Raw genomic sequence first — 24,748 nt, 5'->3', positions numbered from 1 at the left:
CTTTTAAAACCTTGCCCCTCCTCTGCTCTAAAACCACCAATGGCTTCTCATCTGTGGGAGACCACAAACATGCTCACAATTCTTTATATTCCTCCCATCAACCCAGGGAGTCTGGGCTGGCCTTGGGACTTTTTTGCCCAATGGAATGTGTGCAGAAGGACCATTATGGGAATTCTGAGCCTGCACCTCAGGAGGCTTTGAATGTTTCTGCTCTTTCTCTTGAATCCTAGAACTTCCATGTACACAGGCCCAGGCAAGCCTGTTGAGGGATGAGAGAGCACGTGGAACAGAACAATCCAGGGCCGGGCCATTCTAGACCAACCGTTTATCAGGCAACCTCCCAGTGGTCTTAGGACACACGACGCAGCCCTGCTAGGCTCAGCCTAGCACAGCCTCACCCAAAGAACCTTCCAGATGACCCGCCGACTCACAAGCTAACTACATGGCTGTTGTTTTAAGCCACTGAGATTTTTTTTGTGGTTTGTCAGGCAGCAAAACGAACTGATTCATCGTCTCATTCAGAGAAACAGTCAAAATACTAACTGTATCCCTGGTACTTAGAACTGGGTACATGGTAAGTGCTCAATAAACATTTGCGGAAGGAAATTCACAAATGGAGCTAACGTTCTAACGTGGGAAGCCAGGGAAAACAAAGTAAAGAGTTACCAAATTTGGTAAGTGCTGGGAGAGGAACTAACAGTGGCTCAGGCAGAGAATCACGGAGTAGAAGTGGGAAGGCGGGTCCTCTGGGAGCTCCTCATTGCTTCCAGAATAAAAGCCAAAATCCTCACAGTGCCCTCCGAGGCCCGATGTCACCTCACCCCCTGGTACCTAGCTGACTTCATCTCCTGCTGCTCACTGCTTCTCTGTTCCAGCTACACCGGCCTCCCTGTTTCCCCTCAACACACCAAACACAGTCCCTCCTCAGCTCCTTGCTGGAATGTTTTTTCCTTATACACCCACACCGTTCACTCCCTCCTTTCCTTTGGGGATCTGCACAGATGTCCCCCTTTCACTAAGGCCTTCCTGACCACCCTGTAGAAATAGCAACCCACCGACCCCCAGAATTCCCTAATCCTGACCTGCTGTATTTTCCTCCCAGCACTGGTCACCATCTGCTATTACATGTTAACTTCTTCATTTACTGTCTGCCTCCCCCACACAAATATAACTTTCTGGGGGAAGGAATTTTGTTTTGCTCAATTTACCCTTAGGGCAATATTGTCTCAGGGCAGAAATTCAGCCAGTGGACACAAAACCCTTTAGGGGTTTACACTTCCTCTCCATTAGGACTAAGCAAGGCAAGCATTTAGCCTTGGGCCGTGCTGGGAATGAGGCAGGGCATTTTTTAAGAAGGCAGAAGGCCCAGGTGTGTGTGGGATTGCTTACTGAGAACTCCACAAACTTGCTTATGGCAAGGCTAGTCACACTACCAGTAACAGCTGTCTTCGTGGCATATTTTACAGTCCTCTGGGGACATTCCGATCCATGTGATGATTTGCTTCTTGAAAAGCTCTGAGAGGTAGGCAGGGCAGGTTTTATCATCCTCTATTTACAGATGGAGATAGGGAGAGGTACAGAGTCCAGGTGAGCTGCTCAGGGCCATAGACATACTAAGTGGTAGAGGCAGAATTCAAATCCTGGCTGTTTTGACTCCAAATACAGTGCTCATTCACTGTTTTGTGTTTCATTTTGTTTGTTTTATTTTATTTTATCTTTTACAATTTTTCCATTCTGGCTCTGGCTTTGTGACCTTCTTGAATCATTAAGATTCCAGGCCAATCCTGACCTGAAAAACCTTCAACTAAGAGGCATCATTTCTCTAAAGAGAGCACTCTGCCAAAAGTCCAAGGTGATGAATACACATTTAGAGCACCAATTCCAGAACACCCCCTGTGGCTTTCAGACCTACCAAAGCCTCTTTTGCTTGATAGTCAGGAAAGGACCGTTGCCCTTGGGCCCCTTCACCCTTAGCCCACCCTCAAGCAGGCTGGGCTGCCCGGGGCAGTGAGGAAGGCCTACTGCGAGACAGGACAGGCAGCTGCTTTCAGGTGAAAACCAGAAAGAAATCCCAGTTGCTTTATTTTGGTTTAAAACTCAAGTCGGATGACAGTGGAAACTGTTTCCCTACTGTCCTCTCCCTTCTGCCTGTGTTGACAGAAGACGGACTTGCTAATTCTGGCTGGGGTTTTTCCCTCCCTGGGTTGTTTTTCTCTTTTATCTTCATCAATTGAAGAGAGCTGATCTGCCTTTCAAACTGTCGGAAGGTATCTGGGGTTTTGTGTATTTTTTTTTTCTTTCTTTCACATAATTCTGTGGGTCTTTTCCCAGATATGTATTTTCTCTCAAATTAGCTTCTAACTTGTTTAAGTTTCCGCCCATGTGACTTCCAGCGTGAGTTACCAGAAACCACAAGAGAGAGAGGGCGCGAGCCCCAAAGCAAGCGACATGTCCCTGTGGGGAGCAGAGCCCCTGCACCCCAGAGTGAGGAGGACGCCGGGGTCAGAGGTGGCTGCAAGGCGGGCAGAGGAGGGCCCTGCGGAGGGGGGTGGGCTGGTGGCCTGGGAGCAGTCAGGAAGGGAGGCTGCCTGGTGACAGGAGAGCCCAGAGGTGTTCGGGGCTGTGTGAGAGCCCGGAAGATTGCAGCCATGCCTCACAGCTCCGACAGCAGCGACTCCAGCTTCAGCCGCTCTCCACCCCCTGGCAAGCAGGTAGCGTCCTCCCTTCCCTCCTCCTACCTTCTGATTCTCCTCAGGGGGGGAAAGGGAGAGGGTCAGACTTTCTTGTCCTGCCCAGGGAGCTAAGGGGCGAGGAGGTGGCTGGTGGCTGATGGCTGGTGGCAGGTACCCTGTTAGACTTAAGACACGGGATCTGCAATTTGACTGTGCATACTGGCGGAGACCCTCATCCTTCCACCCATCCTGCCAAAGCCCCTTTTCCCCCTCTGTTCCCCGATGATGCCCCTGGCTTCTCATTCCATGAAGCTTTCTAGGAAGCCAAGAGGAGAATGAGTACCAGAGAACTCTTGTCTCTTGGAGGAAGAGCCTATCTTACTCCAAGGCAGTAGCAAAATAAGAGGAGGAGGTGAACGCGGGCTGCTGGCATGCACAACCCCAATGCTAGATGGTTGCCCAGGAGGTGGCTGGTGGGGTCAGAGAGGAAAGGGATTGGGAAAACTAAAGGGGGAACAAAAGCTAGGTCAGAAGGAGGAGGACCCCACACCAGCCCAGGAAGATCTATCTTATCTGCCAGGCACAACACCTGTGGTTAACACAGGTGGCAGAGAGGGTGCTGGAGGAGGAAGGATGTGAACCAGGAGATGGTTCTGGAGAGTTGAAGACATTCCCTAGGAACTCAGCTCAGCTCTGAGGGAATCCAGAGAGATGAAGGCAGAGGTTCTGCGAACATTTGGAATCTAAATTGTGACTTCTAATGTAAAAGTTTTCAGCTTGAGGGTTGCCAAAAAATGAGGCATCCTGGCTGCCTCACAGCTTCTAGGGTTTTCTCCTTAACCCATTCCTTGACAGCCCTCTCCATAGGAAACCCTCTTCTTTCTCATCCAATACATCAGTGGATTACAATTTCTTCTCCAATTTTGTGGTTGAAAAACTGAATTCTTTCCTTAGCAAGGAAATTCTTATCCAAGAGGGCTTTCAAAATGCTGCAGCCCAAATGCAAGTGAAATATAAACATATTGGACAGATTCTGTCATCAGTACCTAGCAGCAGAGTGGCAAGTAGAAGTCCTGGTGGAGACCTCTAGAGGATGAACAGCCCAGTCCTCTGCTTAAGATGGTATCAGAGTGGTTCAGACTGCCTGGAAGTGTGTACTCTTCTTAGGAAGGAAATTACTCATGGCTTCCATGGTAACCCGGTTCCCCATCCCCCTTAGAGGAAGAGCACTTCCTTCCTATCTAACCCAGTGCCCTCTAGCTGCAATGGCCTGGAAGCATTGGGCAGGTTGTTGAGACATATCCTAGGTGAGCAGTCTTGCCCTAGGAACTGTGTCCCTCTAGCCTGTGGGGACATGAAAGGGGACAGGGCAGGAGGTGAAGAAGACTCCTACACTTATCCTGCAGCCTCTGGCTGAAAGCCAGAGCTAACCTCTCTGCCCAAGCAGAGCACATGCCCATCTGTGTGGTGTACTTAGAGAACACCCAAAGGCCCCCTTGTGCACTACCTTCCACAGCCAGGTAACTGCCACCAGGAAAGCTGTCCTTGGCCTCCAGTTTGTACTGGATATTGTGCTCAGAGCCATGAGGAATGTCAAGTTCACTGAGCATAATGATGGGAATGCAGGGAAAGAAGGGGCAGCTCTGAGATGGGGACTTCAGCTCAGGGTGCTGCAGAAGACACATGGGGTACAAACCAGTGAGGTCGGGGGGCAGGGGCGGGGGCAGCTTGGAAAGGTGTCAGACTTAGCACTGGAAGATGTAGCACCCAGATTTCTGTGAGCACTTGGGCAAGCTCTTTAGCCTCAGTTGCTGCACATACAAGATGGAAATAATTATATCAAATTCACAGAATTGGGGAATTCAACAAGAGTGCCTCTGAGGGGGGGACCCACTTGCACAGAAGCTGGCACACAGTAGGTGCTCAACGAAGTTTTGGAAAAAATAGCAAAGTTCTAGGCCAAAACTGAGAGGGTAAGGGTGGAGCAGCCCTGAAGAGGAGAGGTGATAAAACACACTTCATCGCCTTAACCATCTTTTTTCCAAATACAGCCTTACTGAGGCCTCAAGCTCTTCTGCCCTCTTCCTGTAACTTTTGGCCAAAAACATTGTAGAGACCTAAGAGAGTGTCACAGAGTGTAGGGCAGAGTCCTCTTCTGGGTTCAGCCTTTTGGTAAAGAGGGTAGATGGGCAAATCAAGATGAAGAAATAGAAGGATGGATGGCTGGGTATCAAACGCCATAAGAGCCTGCTTTAACTCGGAGGAGAGGGGTAGCTTGCCTAATTCTCATCATCCCTGCTTCCCAGGACTCATCTGACGATGTGAGAAAAGTTCAGAGAAGGGAGAAAAATCGCATTGCTGCCCAGAAGAGCCGGCAGCGGCAGACACAGAAAGCTGACACCCTCCATCTGGTGAGTGTTCAGAACTTTCTTTATCCTCCTGAGCTGCAGGCTCTGCTCCCCACCATCGTGGATGCCTGCACCATAGCTTTGAGTCTGCCTGTGTGGGGATGGGGGAGTAAGTGGAGGGGTGAGGGCTGTGGGCGAGGCAGGGAGGGGAGTGATTTGAAGAGATTCTATAGCAAGGGATGGCCCAGGAGGCTGAAAGAGAAATGAGCCCTGAGCGGCCCAGGAGGATAGGAGCTGAGTGTGGGCAGCGCAGAGGCTGGTGGAAGGCAGTGCCGTCTGCTCAGAGACAGGGTAGCCGAGAGCTCCATCCCTCATGAACCTAGAGAGCAGAAGGCAGGACCACCTTGGGGAGGAATTTAGAAGATGTTACATGCTTTGGGGGAGTCCATCACCCAACAGTGCTAGGACCACATATACTCCCATCTCCTGGGAGGCCAGCGGGGCCCTGTATTTGGGACTAGGAGTTCCACAGGGTGTTGCACCTTACACATTTTTCTGAACATTATTAAGATTTTATTTCAAAATTTCTATTTTATGGCTATCCCAAGGGGTCTGTGAAAGATGTAGTTTCAAATGCACTTATCTGGGATGGTCACCACCCTGGCTGAGTTGCTTCTAGTCTCACACTTTCTGGGGAAGGCCCTGACCCCTGGCTTGAGCAGGGGCCTTGGGTGATCTGAGGTTTCTATCAGTGGCCCAAGATCCTAGTTAGTATTTCTAAATTCAGCTGTGTGCTTTATAAAGCTTCCTCCTTATCTCCCGTACCTTATCACCCCACCTCTCTCCACTCTGCCCCGTAATTTGCTCCTGTTCAGCCAACTCTTATTCCACTGGCTCCTTCCTCTTCCAGCCCCTCAGCCCTTTCTCTGGCAACTCTGCCTTCCTGTCCTTCCCTCTGAGGAGGTCCATTCCTAAACCTCTAGCATCCCGGTAATTCTTTCCAATTGTAAAATGGGCAATTGGCACCAAAAATGTATATGTTTATGTTTATTTGAAAGATTAGCTTGATAATCGGCTGGTTAGAATAGTTGTTTTAATCTTATCAAGAGAAAGTAAGATGTAGCTTTAGATAAAAAAGATGCTTCTTTTAGCTTTGTAAGGAAGCAGAGAGCAGGCCAAGATCTCTGATTGGATGCTTGTGTTTTATTTGAAATGTATTCAACATATCTTCCATTGCATACTAACATAGTTTTAAGTTCATAAATATTTGTTGAAGTGAACAAAAGAATGAATGAACACCAAGTCTGTTCTTCTCTTTGATAACTGTGATCAGCAGTCTAAGTGTTAAGTTGTTGGTGACCCTGCTGCTTACATGTTCTCCAGGGTTTTATTATGGCTGAGGGGCTCACAACACACCAGTTTACTATTTCAAGCTTGAAAATCTATGATCACTCACTTTGTCTCCATCAGAGTCTGATTCTAATTCAGTATTCTTTAAAACAAGCAAATGAACAAATAAATATAAATATAAATATATAAGTATATATAATATAAATAGAATATAAATAGAAAGGATAAAACCTACCTTTTTGTACAAGTAGACAATGTCCTGAGACTGACAAACTGCTATAAGCTTTTCAAGTTTGTAATATTAAAAAAAAACAAACAAACCCAAAACCAACAACAACAAAAAAAAAAAAAAAAAATGGAAACTAAGTGTAGCTCAGCAGCACCACAGTCAGAAGGACACAGTTTGAAACCCAGCTCTGCAATATGCTATCTGTGTGACCGATCTCAGACCTTAGAGATGTTCTTAACCTCCCTTAGACTCAGCTTCCTTATCAGGAAAATGGGATAGTAACTACCTCATAGAGATAGTGAATATAAAGAACTCAAGCATCACTCCCTGGCATATAATAAATATGCAAAATCTTTAAGTATAATAAGAGTAATGTTAATAATAGTTATTTTAAGAAGCAAGATAATCACAACTAATATTTTATGTATATAAAATTATATTTATGTATAAATCACAGAATCTCAGGGCTGAAAGCGTTCTTAAAGACTGGGAAGTTCAGACACACTTTTGATGCTTAAGACACTCTACTCCTGGAAATGGTCCCCAAAATATAGCTGCTCAGTTCTAGTGACAGAGAGCCCCCTCCCTCCTAGCAGGAGCAGAGGAGTCTTCCCTATCTTGAGTTGCTCTCCTGTCTCCCTGGAAATTCAACCCCCTGGTCTTCCTTCAACCCTTTGGGGATGTATCAAAGAGGGTGACATATATGCTTCTTTGCTGTGGAAGGATTTTCAACTCTAATTCCACTCTCTCTCTCTGCAAGACAAGAGTTAGAACCAGAAGTTTTAGCCCATCTGCTTATACTAGTCATGGCCGTATTGGGATACTCTGGGATTTGGGGTCTGTGGAACCACCAGTTGTGTAGTCTCCCATGTCCACATGCAAGCCCCCAGCCTCAGTCTCTAGAGTGTTCCCATCTTTCTCACACGTGGACACAAACTCCTCCCCACTCCTTTCTTCTGAGCACCATGGCACTTATCTTCACTTTTTGCCCAGTGCATAAGACACCTTAGAGTGTACACAGCAATCCTGGGGGTTGCAGCCAATGTGACTTATGTTTCTTGACTTCAGGTAGCAGCTTTTGGCAGCAACATATGAATCTGCCACCATCAAACAGAGGGTTTGGCTGTGATCTGAAATGTTCATTTCCTCTCTGACAATAGTCACCCATCTTCTCCATCCATTATCCTCTTAAGTATGTTTGTGATTCAGGTAGAAAACCTCCTGCTTTACCACCAGCATTTTAGGGTTGAGTGCTTGGTTTGCCCTTGACTCCCTTCCATGCTAATTTCCCCATGCTGAGGCTCTGGAACCACCCTCTGGTCCTCATACACAGCCATAGGACATCTACCAAGACATTAAAGACCAGAGTTTAGAAATTACTGAGAGTACAATACCAAATAAGGACCAGGTTTGTATTAGTGTGCAAGCCTCATACATGCTGGGGTAACAATTATTTTCTCAGTTTCAACTTTGTCACTATTACTTCTCTTAAAATACCAAAAGAAGTATTATGTTTCTCTAGTGAGAGTGTGGGATATTTACTGTTTAACATTTTCAGTATCGTCCTATCAGTGGTTTACACCAAAACGCTGTACGTGTTTGCTTTCAAAATAGCAGAGTAGGGATGTTGCTGCTTTCAACGATGTGTTTAATCTCCTGCCATCTCTGGCCTTAACTACCCCTCACATAAGCTGGGTCAGGTGCTTCTTTTCATAACTGTGATATCCATGAAGTACACTTTCTGTTCTAATTCTCTTTTGCTTGGGTGTCTAACACAGCACTCATCACGCTCAGCTCCTTTTTCCCGCAGTCAACAATAGAGTCCGTTAGGTACAGTAAAGGCATTGATTAAAAAGGAGAAAGTCATATCTTGACCAGTTCACTTTCAAAAGTGTTAGTCACTAATAAGTGAATCCCAGATAATCAGCTGAAAAACTATTAAAAATAAGAATCCAGTCAGCTTTCAAAGTTAACACAAAAAGCAATAACTTTTCATATGCAAATTAGATTACAAAATTTATTAGGAGGAAAGAGTCTATTTACAATACCAACAACAGCAAGTGGAAGGAAGGAATAAATTTAACAAAAAATATGCAGGACTTAATTTTTAATAACTTCAGAATTATTCTAAGTGACTTAAAAAACAATCAAATAAAGGGAAGGATATACCTTATGTAAAGACAGCAATTTCCCTTAAATTAAACTAGAAATTTAATAATTTAATTTAATTTAATGTGATCTCAATAAAATTGGATTTTCTGAGCATTGGAGGAGAACTAGCTTAGCTATTCTAAGTACCTGGTGAAAAATAAACCTGTGAGAATTTCCAGGAAAGCTCTGAAGAAGGAGGGTAATTAGAGAAGATTGGCTGAATAAGTATTAAAGTGAATTTCAAATACAGAAGTCAAAGCAATGTGGAAAAGACAGAACATTGGACAGAATAGAATATAGAAATAGACCCCAAAATAAGCTCAAATTTAAGACCCAAATACATATGTCAATTCCTAAGACATAAGTGCAATTGCCAAATGTCTAGGATGGTATTTCAAACCAGAGAGAGAAAGCTAAATTATTCAATGAATAGTGTTGGGATAACTGACTAGCCTTTGTTTAAAAAAAAAAAAAAAGCTAGAGTCTTCATTTTTTTATACAACATACACATAGGTTAAATGCATGGAAAAAAACTAAAGAAATTTGGGGAAAAAATGAGTATTAAAAAAATTTATCTTGGAGTGAAGTCTTAAAATGCAAACCAGAAGGGAAAAGATTGATATACATTACCTTTGTATGTAAAAAGTGAAAATTTCTATACTGTTCAAAGTATTATATATGCAAAATCAAAGGGAAATGAGAGACTGGGAAAGCATCTGCAGCGCATCTGACTAAAAAAGGGCATATTTACTTAATATATGACAGCTTTATGGATAAGAAAACAATTAACAACCCAAAAGAAACATGAGTGATGAGGAACAGGCAATTTACAGAAAGAGAAAAATAAGTGGCAAATAAATATAGAAAAGATGCTAGACGTCACTTAGTTAGGGAAATAACAGTTAAAGCAATGAGATTCACCTGTCAGATTGGAAAAAACAGATAAACATTGCTCATATACAATGTTGCCAAGGTGATAGAGAAGCAGGTACCACCACACACTACTAGAAGTGTAAGTTGGTACCGCTCCATTAGAGGGCAGTTTGACCATGTCCATCCAAACTATAAGAGCACATACCCTGTAACTTGGCAATTTTACATCTAGGAGTCTGTTTTCAAACATACCCACAGATCACACAATTATGCACATGTAAAGATCCTCATTGTTGCATTGTTTGTCATAGCAAAGACTGGAACAAGCTAAATATCCATCAGAAAGGGACTCATTAAATAAACTTCAGTCTGTTCATTCAGTAGAATACCATGAAGTTGTTAAAATAACTTGGCACGTCTGGATGTGCGAATCTGAAGATTATCAAGCTTCTATACTCTTAAGAGAAAAGGGTATGAGTATCGTATGAAGTTTTCTCCCATATGTATGTTTTTTTTAATATTTATTTTTGTATTATTTAATTATTTATTTTGGCAGGATGTGGGGGAGATAATTAGGTTTTATTTTATTTTTGGAGGAGGTACTGGGGATTGAACCCAGGACCTCATGCATGCTAAGCATGCACGCTACCACTTGTGCTATACCCTCCCCCCCATATGTATGTTTAATAAAAAGAAAAACATTTATGTGCATATGTGTATAAACTTTAGAATTTTCAAATAGTCCCCCCCACCCCAGAATTGTTAATGATACTTATTTCTGAAAAGTAGGACAAAATATCCAAAGCAGGAGAGAGATACTTTTCTTTATTTCTTTTTTTTTTTTTTACATTTTTAGTATAGTTTGGATGTTTTCATCATGTGCTTTCATATTTATAATGTAGATATTTTAATTCCCAACATCAATCATTACTACATATACATTAGGACAATTTCTTTTCTAATTTTGATTTAAAACATTGGATAGTCTTCCACTGTGACATTTTATCCCTTGAACATCGTACATAAATATCTCAGTCCTTTGGGACAACCAACTGTCAGTTGGGATTTGTAATGAGTAATCCTAAGGTCTACAGTACTAGGTGAGCCACTATTAGGGGTGGCAAATCAGCTTCATTTGTGTGGTTATGCTGGTTAGTTACAGTGGCTCTCTGATGCCTTGTAGCAGGAAGGATTTTGAGTCAGTGTCCCAGGTCAGTGGGAAAGAGAATTGAAAACAATTGAGAAGCTTTGTTCACGAAAAGGCTAAAAGTAGAGGTGGTGGTGGGTGGACAGTAATATTAGGCCAGACCTGTGCTCTTGACATGTCAGACCTGGCCTTGAGGATGGAACTGGAGACAGCAGAGTAACAGGGCCCGATCTGAACACTGGAACTTCAGGTACTTCCTTAGAGGGGGTGGGACAGGTGCTTGCCTGGGGCTGAAGGAGTCTCATACTAGTTTTTTTAAAAAGAGAAAGATGTACAGGTTCCAGAGTGTATCTTTAATGTCATATATAATAAACATCATGAGTATAAATTATGCATAAAATGAAGCTATAAGCTGACGTTGTGAGAAATAAGGTATTTACAATTGGAGGAAAATTGAATAATGGAGGAAGCAAAGCTCAGCAAAGATGTTAACTTCCTGGGCCTCCTTAGAAGGAGACACTATTGTTTTTGGTCTTCTGGGGAGGTGTGGGAGAGAAGGCTGCTTATGGTCCTTTTTCACGCCTGTAGTTTTTTTTCCTCTCTCTAGAACACCATGCCATAAGGTATATTGGCATAGAGAAGTCATAGGTTTTAAAACACACACACACACACACACACACAATAAAACAAAACAAAAACCACAGAAGGAATGTTCTGTCTAGCTAGTTCTGCTCTAAAAATGTTCAGTGTAAAATCATTGATCTATCTGTGGAAAAGAGACATTTCTCTTGGGCCTCTATTGCTATGAACTTCTTTTTATTAAAAATACATTCACTGAACACATGACTATGACCCAAACACTGTGTGTTACTTGCACTACCTGCAATATGTCACTTCATCTGCACCAAAACCTTGTTTTGTCATTTAAATATTAGGTTAAGTCCAAGGTCATACAGCTTATAACTAGGTCTGTCTGACTTGAGAACCCATCTTCCTGACCACTAGTCAGCACAGCCTTTTCCTTTGGACCCTCATGAAGATGTATTCATCACCACTAACTGATCCTCCTTGAATCTCTTCCTGAATTTATTTTGTTGTTGTTCTTTAAACAACATTGTTCAAAATTGACACTTTTCCTTCTCCATCATTAGGCCTGGTTGAGAAAGTAATGTTGTCTCTATGCAATAGAATAATATATCCATTGAAACAATTTTTGAAAGAAAGCTGTGTAGCAATGAATATTAACATCTTGCCCTTTGGTACAGCGATTCCACTCACAAGAGTTTGAAGAAACAATGATGCATAAAGATGCTCAATTCATCATTATTTGTGGGTAGTAAACACTTTATCAATGCTATAAAATTGGACATATGCCCAACTACTGGGGAGTAAAGTATATTATGACATATTCAGACACTAGAATTTTATGCTGGCACTAAAAATGACTATGTGGGTGTGTATTTATTAACATAGCAAAATGTCAATGACAGCACTCAATGAAAAAGCATGTGACAAAAAGTATGCAGAGTATAATCCCGTTGATGTAAAATTTGTGGTTGGGAGGCATGTTTGCATGCATAAAGACATGTCTGGAAGAATGTTCTCCAAAATGCTGTCAGTGGTTACTTCTGAGTGGTTGAGTTTTGAGTAGCTCGCCTTACTCTTGGTACTTTTCTATCATTCTTTTGTACTATGATGAATGTGTACCATTTAAAAAATTAGGATAAAGATTAGACTATTCTCACTTAGGGAGAAAAAACATGTTAAGGAATCCACCACCCCTAGCTGCTCATCCCACTGACTATGGGTCAGTGCGGTTACATTTGGGAGGCATATCTATAAGGAGGCTGGCTCCATACCAGTCTTGGCATTGTAGGGAATTTCTGTCTACATGGGATTATGGGTCCCAGGTCAGAAATTGATGGCACCCATTCAGCAGATGTCTTCTCGAAGCTGTTTTCAGCAGCTACCAGGCTACTTTCACTTGAAAAGAATGAGGGAGTCTTACGAAAGAGTCCCTGTCTCAGCTGCTAAGGGTTTACACAGTCTCTTCTGTAGGACTTAGTCTGGCTCCTTGAGTCTTGGGGCCGTAGATTGGTTCCACGGGAAAAAGTCCCCCACACATTGGGAGGTATCTATACAGTGTCCTGCCATGGGTCCACATGGTAGCTTGTGGAGAGAGTAACAGTAACTATAGTCATCTTCCTTTGTTCACGAAATCATGAAATTAAAAGGAAACTCAGAGTCGCTCTAAGCCACTGTGCCGTGTTACCTGTGAAGACACTGATGTCTTCACCAAGGACACCCAAGATCCCAAACCTCTTGCTTCCCTCCGCTTGCTTTTGTTTTTGTGCTGCTTTGCTGAACAGGACTTCACTCTGCAGATGGTGTGTCTCCCACACGTCCTTTTGCAAAGCATGAGCCAAGAAGTAGACCAGTAGTCAGAATGTCTGAACGGCCTGGACACTCTTCAGCAATAGAACCCAAGTATACAGCAAGAGACCAGAAAGGCAGAGAGTCCCAGGTTGAGACAGGCTAAGTTTAAATGTTTCTTTATCTAAAAAAAGTCTTAACATTGTAATCCAAAATCAAAAGGACAATGACATATTGGGGGAAAGATTTGTGTCAAGTTAAATAAATGCAGATTTAATCTTAATACTATGGACAGAACAGACTTTTTAAGAAAACATCAAGACTCCAGTAGACAAGTGGGCAGAGGCTATGAACAGAAAGCTTACGTAACATTTTTCCTATCAAAATGAAAATAACCTAATTTTCTATTCTGATTATGAAAACAATACACAGTAAGAGTTTCTCAGCCTCGGCACTATTGACATTTTGAGTTGGACAATTCTTTCTTGTGTGTGTGTAGGAGTGAGTTGGTCCTGTGAATTGTAATATATAACATTTACCCAGTAGATTCCAGTAGGACCACCTCAACCTCCCGGTTGTGCCCATCAAAAATATTTCCAAACCTTCCCAAATGTTCCCTGGTGGGGGTAGGGGCAACATTGTCCTTGGCTGAGAACGCCGTACTAGGGAACAGACACATAAAAAGTTCTTCCTCCTAGTAATCAGTAACTTGTAACATTAAAATGAAATTAAGAAAGAAACCTTTAGTTAGCTGGCAAAATAAATTATTTAAAATTCTGATTCCTAAACCCCAACAAATTTATAGGAAAATTAATATATACATTTGCTGCCACCATTATATATCTTACATAACCCCTTTACAGCAATACTTACCATGAACTAGAAGACTGATTGTACCTTTTGGCCTAGTAATCCCACTCCTAGGAATTTATCCTAGGAAATAATTGAACAAAAACCAAGAACCAATATGGGTCAAGATGTTCACTGCAGCATTATTTACAATAGCAACATTTTGATAGCAACCAAAATGTCCAGCCTTAAAAAGACATTTTAGGTAACTTGTGGATCATCTATTTTATGATGTAGCCATTAAAAATAATAATTACAGTGGTTATGTAAGCATGGAAAAATTATGACAGAAAGGAAAGTACAAATTGTATATGTAACCTGATTGAGACTTTATAAAAATAAGCATTCAAGTTTGTTAAAAAGGACAAGATGGCAACGTGTACAAACGAAGAGTCATGTAAGAAGACTAGAATCATGAGTGGGTATAATTTTTAAAAAATACCTTTAATGTTGTTATGCTGTATATTTTTTACTTAAAACATAAGCAAATGATCAAATAGAGAGCTGAGTGAATTCTGGAGGAACTCGAGAATGAGAACAGAGAAAATATCATTGAGTTAGAATCTGAGGGTCAGGCTTTGATGGGGATCTTATAATTTATCCTTCAAATAGGAACATCTTTGAGAGTGAAAAAGGCACTAGTAAAAATTACACTAGGACAATAGCTATGAACTGGGACTGTCCCAGTAAGCATCTGGTCAGCCTAGATTTAGGGGAACCCAGGAGGGTGACTTAAGGTCTTATGAAAATTCGAGTAGTGATAAAGTCTGGAGCCCAGCAGAGGGAACTAGCTTTCTAGTGCCAAAATGCAATTGCCTGTACCAGATGACCCCGTAACCATTTTCCAGGTACTCAACTGGCACAAGAATATGCCTTATTGCTAAGGAGGTGGGGTAGTCCAGAAAATGATAAAAGCAAAGGCCATATTCCCAGTACTAGAGCTAATGTTAGCCGAAATTATTCATTCTGCTGTACACGTATATATGAAGTGCCTCCAACATGCCAGCTACGGTTTTTCCTAGGCACTGAGAATTCAGCAAGGACGAGACAGACCGAGTTCCTGACTTCATGGAGCTTACATTCAATTGGAAGTCAGACTGGAAAATAAACTGACAAGTACACAAGCACACTAATCACATGAAGTGAAGAGGGCTTTGGAGAAAACTAAATAGTGCAATGTGGAAAGTGACTAAGGGACAAGAATGGGGACAGTGACCAAGGAAGGTCTTTCTGAGACCCTGACGTTTGAAATCAAATATGAGTCAAACAGAAGGAGCCTGGGAAGATCTGGGGAAAGGGTGCTTTCAGCAGAGCCTTCAGGCTGGGGTCAGGCAAGGGTCAGGAAGATGCCCTGTGGGACCAGGGACTGTGAGAGAATGAGAAGGAGCTCAGATACAAAGGCCAAGTGCCGGAGGGAGCAGGAACCAGACATGCAGGAGTCATTCAAATCCTGCTAGGATGGTGGGGGAGGGGAATATGGAGGAAGCTAAATTCTGATTTACCAAATGGGAAGCAATAGCAGTCGCTGGGCTGTTTGAGAATTAATGGGAGAGCAAATGTAAAAACAAAGCAATAGTACATTTTTCCTTTTGTTTTGTTTGGGGGAGAATGTTATATTTAATTATTTACTACAGAGAGGCTGGCATTTTCCTTTGAATAAACTGGATGAAGATGTCAGATGCATTATCATATGTGCAAACATATGCCCTTCTTTCCAGTTGTTTATAAAAACTTTAAGAACACTAACTGTTTTTTCACCACAGCTGGTCAAGTCTCCTTTGCTTGGTATGGATGGGGCAGGTCAAGTTTAAGCCAGGAAAATTGCCAGCAGGGTTCTCAAAGTGGTGTAATTCTGCTGCCCCCACCCCACAGCTTCAGTTTGGGGAACAAAAATGTTACTAAGCAGGGGTTTGACCTGGGCCTTTTTTAAAAAGTGCATCTCTTACACTCATTTGCAACTATCTTAGAGTTAAAAACAACCTTTAAAAGTACTTAAATGCTTGGTTAAACCCTCCCCGGGAAATTTCATGGACATCACACACTTAGGCAGGCCTCAGACTTCGGGACATTATTAGACTCCCAAGTTGGCAGTCTAGCAACATGATTTTTGAGCACCTACTACATGCCAGACACAGTTCCAGTCACTGAGGACAAAACAGTGCAGACGAGGATAGCGCCTCCCCTCACTGAGCTCAATAATCTAGGGGACAACTAATTTGATAAAATTATCATTAATGAGATTCCAATATGTGCCCTAACCCTTATCTCTCCATCATAAGAATGAACTGTTCTGGCCTACTTGGAACTGTTTTCACCAATTATAAAAGTAATGTAATACTAAGACTCTTTGCCTTAAACAGCCACTTACTTTTTAAAAAATTTACTTGTTTTATTTTTTGGCGGGGGGGAGTAGGTTTATTTATTTATTTTTAGAGGAGGTACTGGGGATCAAACCTAGGACCTCCTGCATGCTAAGCATGTGCTCTACCCCTTGAGCTATACCCTCCCCTCTCCATTTACTTTTATTTATTTATTTATTTTTTAGAGGGGGAGTTAATTAGGTTTATTTTTTAATGGAGGTACTGGGGATTGAACCCAGGACCTTGTGCATGCTAGGCCTGCGCTCTACCACTGAGCTGTACCCTCCCCACTCCATTTACTTTTAGAAAAATGTTTTGACTTAGAAGTGTTCACCCACTTCTTTAACATTCTTTATATTATTTACACTATATGTTAGAAAATAAAATATATTTTAAAAATTAAAATATAAAAACATATAAAATATAATAAATTTTACAAAATCAAACATTATATGTATTTATATTATTATATTACTTTTAAGAGGAATCCACTATGAACATGATTCTCAGGGTGGTTGCTCATTCAGCTCACCTGGGAACTATACATATATTTTTAATCTTTTTGCCTGAGACCCAGTCTGGAACAATTAAATTGGAACTTCTCAGGGGTGAAATCCAGGAATTAAGTGTTTTTTTTTGTTGTTGTTGTCTTTAAGTTATTCAGGTAACTGCAGTGTGCAGCCACAGTTGAGTGACATGTGAAGCCAGTCAGCTGGTAGAATGTGTGGAGTGAATCTGGGGCAGTTTGGAGGGTATATACCCACTCTGTTCCAGAGGCCTGGCAGCTTAAAAAAATAATAATTCAAACTTTGACATTGATGGCAGTTATTAGTTGTTTGTTTTTCAAAATTGGGCTTGCTAGTGATAACCTTTCTAACCCGATACAGCAGTCAGGATTGTGTTCTGCTAACAAGTAATAGAAAAACTTTCAAACAGAGGCATCGATAAGTCATGGTTTATGTTTTATATTTTTCTCATATAATAAGCTCAGAAGTGGATAGACCAGGGATAGTGCAAGGATGTCATCAAAGAACCAAGTTCCTTCTCTCTCAGTATGTGGTTTTCATCCTCAGGGCTGCAAGATGGCTTCTGAACCTCCAGGCATCAGTCTGTGTCCAGGGAGAGTGGCCTTTGGTGAGGCTTTGCCTTTTCACCTGGGAAGCGAAGCTCCTTTCCCACTCCCCCATCCCGTTACTTCAGCTTATATCTCATTGGTCAAATCTGCCACATAGTCACCCCTACCTGCAGGGAAAGCTGGGTAATTGAGGATTTTTTTCCCCAGCCTCTCTAGAGGAAAGCAGGGGGAAGGAGTTTGGGGTTGATGTTGTGAGCCAACCTATAGTGTTTCTCACATATGAGGTCAATGACATCATAATCCTGAAAGCCAACGAACAGGCAACAGGACCCCAGACAGGGCCCTGTGGGGCACGGCTGATGTGGCTGAGCATCAGAGGATGACAAGGTGCCGACGGTCCTGGAGCTTCAGCTTTAGGGCATGAAAGTGAAGATTACTCCAGAATTATTCAGCTCAAAGACCTGTAGTTTAGTGATTCCTCTTCTCTCCTCATCAGGTAAGGAGCAGAAGTTGTGGCTAATTTCCCCAGGATTGGTGTGAGATTGTACTATGGCTTGGAAAGTGCCCTACCACTCAGTTCAGACTCCTCCAGGAATGGCGGGCTCCACCCTGTGTCTGCACTTGGGGGAGAGGGTTGGTAACTGCTGGAGACTGAACAAATAGCTGGGTGTTGGGGACAGGAGCTTCACACACTACTCTCATATTGAAGTGTGGGTGGGAGCTAAAATGTCACCTTACCAATAAATGACTGCATGTTCTGTTGAGAAGGAAATACACAGGGACTATTTTCACCGTTCTGGAAACTGTGATTAGAAATTTCAAGGAGAAGGTCAAGGCAATAAACCAGAGCTGGCAGGAAGGAGGACCAAGCCCTGCTCAGAAGGGCCTGGAGAGTCCCTGCTGGAGCCCTGGGTCAGAGCCTGTCCTTGGTCCCCGCTGGCTTCCCTGTGGGTAAGGGACCTGCCTGGGGATTCCCCACCATTCAAGAGCTCTGAGAGTGACCCCCTCCTTGGCCCCTCCAGTAGGGAATTTCCCAGAATGTTCCCACACCCCCGAGAAGCCTCCTCCTTAGCCACCCCCAATCTGCTTGTGGTTCGTGGTAGCGGTGGCATCAAGTAACCTCGTAGGTGAGGGTGAACTGTGAATATTAGCATCTCAATTTGCATGAGGCGGGAAAAGAGGGAAGATAAAATTGGAAAGTCATTCTGGCTGAGGCCTCATAGGAGATAATTACCAAATATTATAAGATGTAAATAGACTTCAAATGCTAGGGAGGATGGCGGGCACAGACTCCGAAGTCAGACTGCTTCAGTTCAAGCACTGGTGCTGCAACTGACAAGCTGTGTGACCTTGAACAAGTTACTTAACTCCTCTGTACCTTAGGTTTTCCTCTTCTGTAAAATGTGGCTAACAATATCATCTACCACATAGGGTTGTTGCAACGATTGAATACAATGATAACTGTAAAGTACTTGAAAGAGTGATTGGTAGCACCTGATAAATGTTAGTTATTATTAAGTCAGGCAGGATTATTCTTTTAAAAATTTGGTTTAGGGGGAGGATATAGCTCAAGTGGTAGAGCGCATGCTTAGCATGCACGAGGTCCTGGGTTCAATCCCCAGTACCTCCTCTAAAAATAAATGAATAAATCTAATTACCTCCCCCCACCACCCTGCAAAAACCAAAACCAAAAAAACAAAATTTGGTTTCTATTAATCTTTCTCATGTAAAGTGAGTCTATATACCTCTGCTCCCAACACACACACACACACAATTTCTAACAGAGGCTCTAATTTGCTAATACACACAGGTAGTCCATTTAAAATCTGAAATATTTGAAAGCTGGAGAGGGCTTGGAGAGCTAATCCTGTGGTTTTCAACATTCACTGCACTTTAGAATCCCCAGGGGAGCCCTCAACAACCCAATGCCCAGGTGCAACCCAGACTGATTACTGCAGAATCAAGCATCGGTACTGTCATAGCTTTCCAGGGATTCCACTGACCCCAATGGGTGGCCAAGGTTGAGAATCATTGTGTTGGTCCAGTCTTTTTGTTTTAAAGTGAGACAGCTGGGGCTCAGAGAGGGAAAGCGGGTCACTGAGGGTCACCCAGCCAGGACCAGGACCAGGACTCCAGTCACAGTTAACTGATTGGAGCTCACCATTGTCGTGTATTCCAGACCTCGCTGCACATCTGGGGACGGTCTGGACCCAAGTTAGCCTTCTAACAGGGTGGCTGAACAAGAGATTCCTTTCCAGCTCAGGGCAGGAGGCTGATGATCAGCTCCGTGACTGGAGTGTGTCCAAATCAGGATTCTTGTATTTAAGGATCACCCAAACCAAGACCCAGTTTTCTTTTGGGAGGCTCTAGGGCACCCAAGGATGTCTTAGAGATCTCTGGAGATCTTTGGTCACTTGAGTCGCCAGTCTCTCAGGAGTAGCAGTGGGTGCACTAGAAGGGACGCAGGGCTAAGGGTGGGGAAGTCCCGAGCCCAGCCCTGCTGTGCACCGATGTGGTTATGGGGCTTTGGCTCAATCACTCACTCAAAGTTTCTAGACCTCTGAGAAAATAAGTGCCTTGAGGTGAAGCCTACAGCTCTTTCTCCCAGCAGCTGCTGACAACAGCCTGTAGTCATTTTAGGGGGTATGCAGAATAGGTTTGTCCCAGGGTCTCACTCACTCTGTAAAGTGGGGATAATGATAACAGCTGGCCTTCTAGGTCCACCTCAGAGGGTTATGGTGAGGAGCCTGAAGGACCTAAATGAATTCTGGAAAGTAGAAAGCAGGCTGCGTGGAAGCCCAAAGACAGGCTCACCCCTCCCCCACCTCAACAGAAGGCATGATGTTAGAGCCGAAATTAACTTCCCAAACATTCCTTTCCTTTCCCCCATCACTGAGTTCTAGGTGTCCAGCTCCTGTCGGGAATTTAGGGAGAAGTGAGGGGGTGTGGTCATGGTACCTCTGGGTAAAGAGCTGCTCCCATGGCCGCCTTCATCAGTTTTCCCCGTGAGAGCACTTTCCAGGGTATGACTCCAGGGAGGGTCAGAATGCACCGGGCAATGGCAGGTGGGGATGTGGAGGAATGACAGCCCCAGATCGGCCACTTCCTTTTGCAAGGGAAGTCAGACTCTTCCTCTGTAAGTGTCTGGCTGGCTGCAGGGCCCCCGGGTTTCTCTGGGGCCCTAGCAGGAAGCAATCTTGCTTCCCAAGGTAAAGACAAGTTTCTTGTCACAGGCGGTTGTTTTCTGGTTAGAGGCAGAAGCGGTTGTGAACGTTTTCCTGGAGCTCTGGGATCTGCAAGCCATTGGGGCGGGGAGAGGGAGAGGAGAACGCCTAAGAGAGCTCAGCTGGGCTCCCTTCGGGAGGAAGAGCCTGCAGTCACTTCCCGAAAGCTGGGCCGGCCTCTAGGCGGAGTGAAGGTCAGAGCGGTTGGTCCCTGCGGCCCGCCCACCCCACCCCTCCCTTCTGCCTCGGGGTTTGCCCAGGCTCTTCGGAGCACAGAACTTACAGTAAATGTTGTCACCAGTGGAAACTCTCAGAGGGGGCGAGGAAAAGGGCTAAAGGAAGGGGCCAGGACTCCCGGCCCCCAGTTCCCGTCTTACCAACACCCCCCACCCCAGTCTCATGTGTTGCTTTATCTTACCTTTCGGTAAAGAGGGGATGCCCTCCCTCTAGGATGTGCCCGGAAACAACTAAATGGTCCAATGAACGAGCCAGCCACACCTTGCAGAAGCAGCAACCAGTGCCCCTGACTCTACCATCATGGCTCTTGGTATCCCACCCCGCTACCTCATTTTAGAGAGAGAGAGTTCCTTTGTACTGACCTAGGCACATTTTCTAGGTCAGTGCCGCATGCAGGAAATGCCAGGCTGAGGCTGAGCATGCTTACATCTGTCCTTCACACAGATGGAAGCTGGTTTGATGGGTAAGGCCACAATCATATGCTCCTCTACCACTTTAAAAGAACTCCTAGGTGCATGGCTTAGGACAATTGGCAGTATAACTAGCTCTCTCATTAATCTGCAGCTCATGCTCCTGATTATTTAGGGCAAATTTTAAATGTCAAGTTATCTCACATTGGCTCACTGCCTGCTGTAATTTTGAGTTAACTTCTGGTCCAGCAACTAATGTCATTAGGCAGTCAATCAACAAACACTTGAGTTCAGACTCTATTGCAGGCACTTAATAAGTGCTTGAATAATTAAAACACATTTAGTATCATTTTAACTCGTATTTTCAAACTTACTTGATCGTTAGAATAACCCAGGACACCTGTTAGAAATTCAGATTCCCAGAATTCACCCCAAATCCCAAACCTACTGAGTTCAACTCTCTAGATTTCAGGAAGGACCTGAAATTATAGTCTTAACAAGACTTTAAATTAATTCTAATGATATGGCAAGTTTGGAAAATACTGACTTAAGTCAAAAAGAACTAGAAAAATATGACCTAGACTCCAAATATTAGGCCACTTTTTGAGTTGAAATGTAATTTATTTACATCTCCAGTGTCATTTTCCCTTCCTTTGTGGGCATCAATGATTTAGCCGAGAAAGTCTGTTTGAATCAAGAAATATGAGCCTGAAAATCACATCAGAAATGCAACTCCCCTGGGTTTATGAAGGTGGTATTGTTTTCCAGTAAATGCTAATTACCAGTGGGTGATTGTTGATTAATTAATGATGTGATCAGTAGTCAGCGCTCTTTATCCCGAGTTTTCCTGATTAGCATGGATCTGATGGTTTCCTTAAGCAACAGGAGAAAGGTGTTTCTGGAAAAAAGGAAGCACAGGTGCTTGAGACACACCCAGAGCTCTCAGAACAAGCAGCTGGGAGAGCAGAATGGCGTGGAATCCAACACTGCTAGATTTTGATCATTTAATATTTAGAAAGACCCTAAACGTTCTAGAATCTGGGTGAAGTAGACAATTAACCATGGACTTTGCAAATGCAAACTAAATGCAAACGCCGGGAACCCTTGGAGAACACAAGGTACAAAGGAGAAGGGAAAGAGTGAAATTAGTATAAGATGTTCTCACAAATTCTTTCCCATTTTTCCAGGCTCTGGCCTGCCAGCCGGTTTCCCTTAACATATACTTGACCCTCTCAACCCTCACACAGTCACAGAGACCCATGCAGGTGCACCTGCACACAAAGGAGCACGCTCACAAGCAAATTCACACATGCCTTCACACATACATCTCTACCAGCTGGGGCCATATGAAAGCGCCATTCTTACAGGTCAAAATAGACAAATATCAGCAATTTCATGAGTTTCAAGATAATAGCGATGCATATACACGCACAAATGTTCACGCGCTTATACGGATGCACCATCCAGACATCCGACACATACAAATATATATGCACATGTGCACACACGCGCATGTGCAGAAAAATTCAATGCCCTCCTCTATGGCTGTGCCAGTGAACACCTAATCCAGACTTCTGCTCCCCCGACCCCCACCCCCTCGCAACCTTGACGCCCGCCGCCGGGACTTTAACCGGCCATGCCAATCCTTCCCCCTCACAGGAGAGTGAAGACCTGGAGAAACAGAACGCGGCGCTGCGGAAGGAGATCAAGCAGCTCACGGAGGAGATGAAGTACTTCACGTCGGTGCTGAGCAGCCACGAGCCCCTGTGCTCCGTCCTGGTCACCGGCGCCCCCTCGCCCCCCGAGGTGGTGTACAGCGCCCACGCCTTCCACCAGCCTCACGTCAGCTCCCCGCGCTTCCAGCCCTGAGCTCCCAGAGGTGGGGGAGAGCAGAGCCCCCAACCCCAGCTGCTCCCAGGCATGCGGAGGGGCACACAGACTGTGGCCGGGAGGCCCTCGTCCCTCAGAGCCTCCCTCCACCTGGAGACCCAGGGGCAGAGGCCTGGACCGGGATTGAGCACAGGACATAGCAGCTGGAAGTGTCTGACACCTCCCGGCAGAGTGGCCGCCCGCCCGAGGGCGCGGGCTGGACCTCCACGTGGGTGGGAGGCCCGATCCAGAGTCGCATCGAGGAAAACGACCACGTCCCTTGGCACAGAGGGAGGAGGGCACAGAAGGGTTATTTTTCTAAGTAAATGTCTTAAAAAATCAATTTGGCAAGGCAGTTTCCCTCTTTCACACTGCTGGTGTCTTCTTTTCCGTGGTGTGTTAATGTGCTTGAGAAGCTGGATTTTCTCAAAGAAGCTTCAATCCTTCTTCTAGGTATCTTCTTGATTTTCCTCCCCAAATCACCTGACTGTGACCTTCCACTTTCCATTCCTCCTTGCCTCATACTTTCTAGATTGTCAGCTCTAGACATTTCTAGGATTATTCCCTAGACGGGAGAAGGACCAGTGCGAGGTGCCAGTGAGTGGAACGGTTGTTCAGGTTGACGGGCTCCCTCACACAACTACACTTACTCAGCTCTGTCCAGACGGCCAGCGCTGGGTGCTGCTGCTGCGGGCCAAGCCCCCCGCAAGGCATTCTAGAAACACAAGGAGCACCTCACATGTCAGGCGGTGCCTTCCTCATGCTCTCCTGGGGCAATGTGTGGTTCAGGGACACAGGCAGTCGGGGTCCTGCTGAAGACGCCGCCTCCTTTGGGAAGCTGTGATAAGGCACACACAGCTTTGCCTGCTCCCTGAGGCTCCGCAGGCTGCCACTGTGAGCACAGTTTGAGGGCAGCAGTGGCTCAGGGTCATCGCCAAGGCTTCAGATCCCCCAGTTTCGTCAGAGCCGGAAACCAGTGTGCTCTGGTTCCCCTGTTCCCATGTCCTCCTGCTCCTCAGATACTCCCAGGCCGAGTGCCCTCTGGCCTCACCCACAGCACTGTCCAAGATCCAGGACAGGGCCTGCCCACACACACGGCCCCTGCTGAGCCAGCTGGAGCCTAAAGCGACAGGGATCACCACGGAAGGTGTCGGATGCAGCCCCTCAGCAGCCTCCCTCCGTCTCATCCCTTGGTCCCTCGGACCGCCACTGCCTGCTGTACCCACTGCCCCAGCCGCATCCCAGCAGCCATCTTGAGACACGGTGGGCACAGGACGGAGAGGAACAGGCCTGTGTCACTGTGTCGGCACCTCCTCAGCCTGCAGGCCGACAGCTCTGGTGGACTTGAGGCAAGGTTTCAGCTCTGGGTCTCCCCCACCCAGGTCTCTCCTGCCTCACTGGGATTACGTCAGCATGGCACTTAGTGGCATTACTGAACTCTGCCGAGGCCTGGAAAAGCTGCATCCTGGCATGTGACCACCTGACCTCCTTGCAGTCTATCTATGGGAGGAGCCCAACCCAAGGGTCCCTGAAGGCAGACTGCCACCTTTGGGCCCCTCACCCCTGAAGCCAATACCCCCA

At 44.7% G+C, this 24,748-nt stretch overlaps 1 protein-coding gene across 1 annotated transcript; it reads left to right on the top strand.

The window, feature by feature from the left end:
* The first annotated feature begins 2,303 nt into the window (after nucleotides 1–2,303).
* On the top strand, nucleotides 2,304–23,510 carry BATF (basic leucine zipper ATF-like transcription factor). Its single transcript, XM_010963067.3, has 3 exons — nucleotides 2,304–2,711; nucleotides 4,979–5,083; nucleotides 22,958–23,510. Exons 1-3 carry the CDS (start codon nucleotides 2,649–2,651, stop codon nucleotides 23,165–23,167), a joined length of 378 nt encoding a protein of 125 aa, XP_010961369.1. The 5' UTR covers nucleotides 2,304–2,648; the 3' UTR covers nucleotides 23,168–23,510.
* The last annotated feature ends 1,238 nt before the right edge of the window (nucleotides 23,511–24,748 follow it).

This window comes from Camelus bactrianus, chromosome 6 (genome assembly GCF_048773025.1).
Source record: "Camelus bactrianus isolate YW-2024 breed Bactrian camel chromosome 6, ASM4877302v1, whole genome shotgun sequence".
Classification (NCBI taxonomy): Eukaryota; Metazoa; Chordata; class Mammalia; order Artiodactyla; family Camelidae; genus Camelus; species Camelus bactrianus.
Note: the sequence above shows the minus strand (reverse complement) of the source record. Positions and strands in the feature narration are given on the sequence as shown.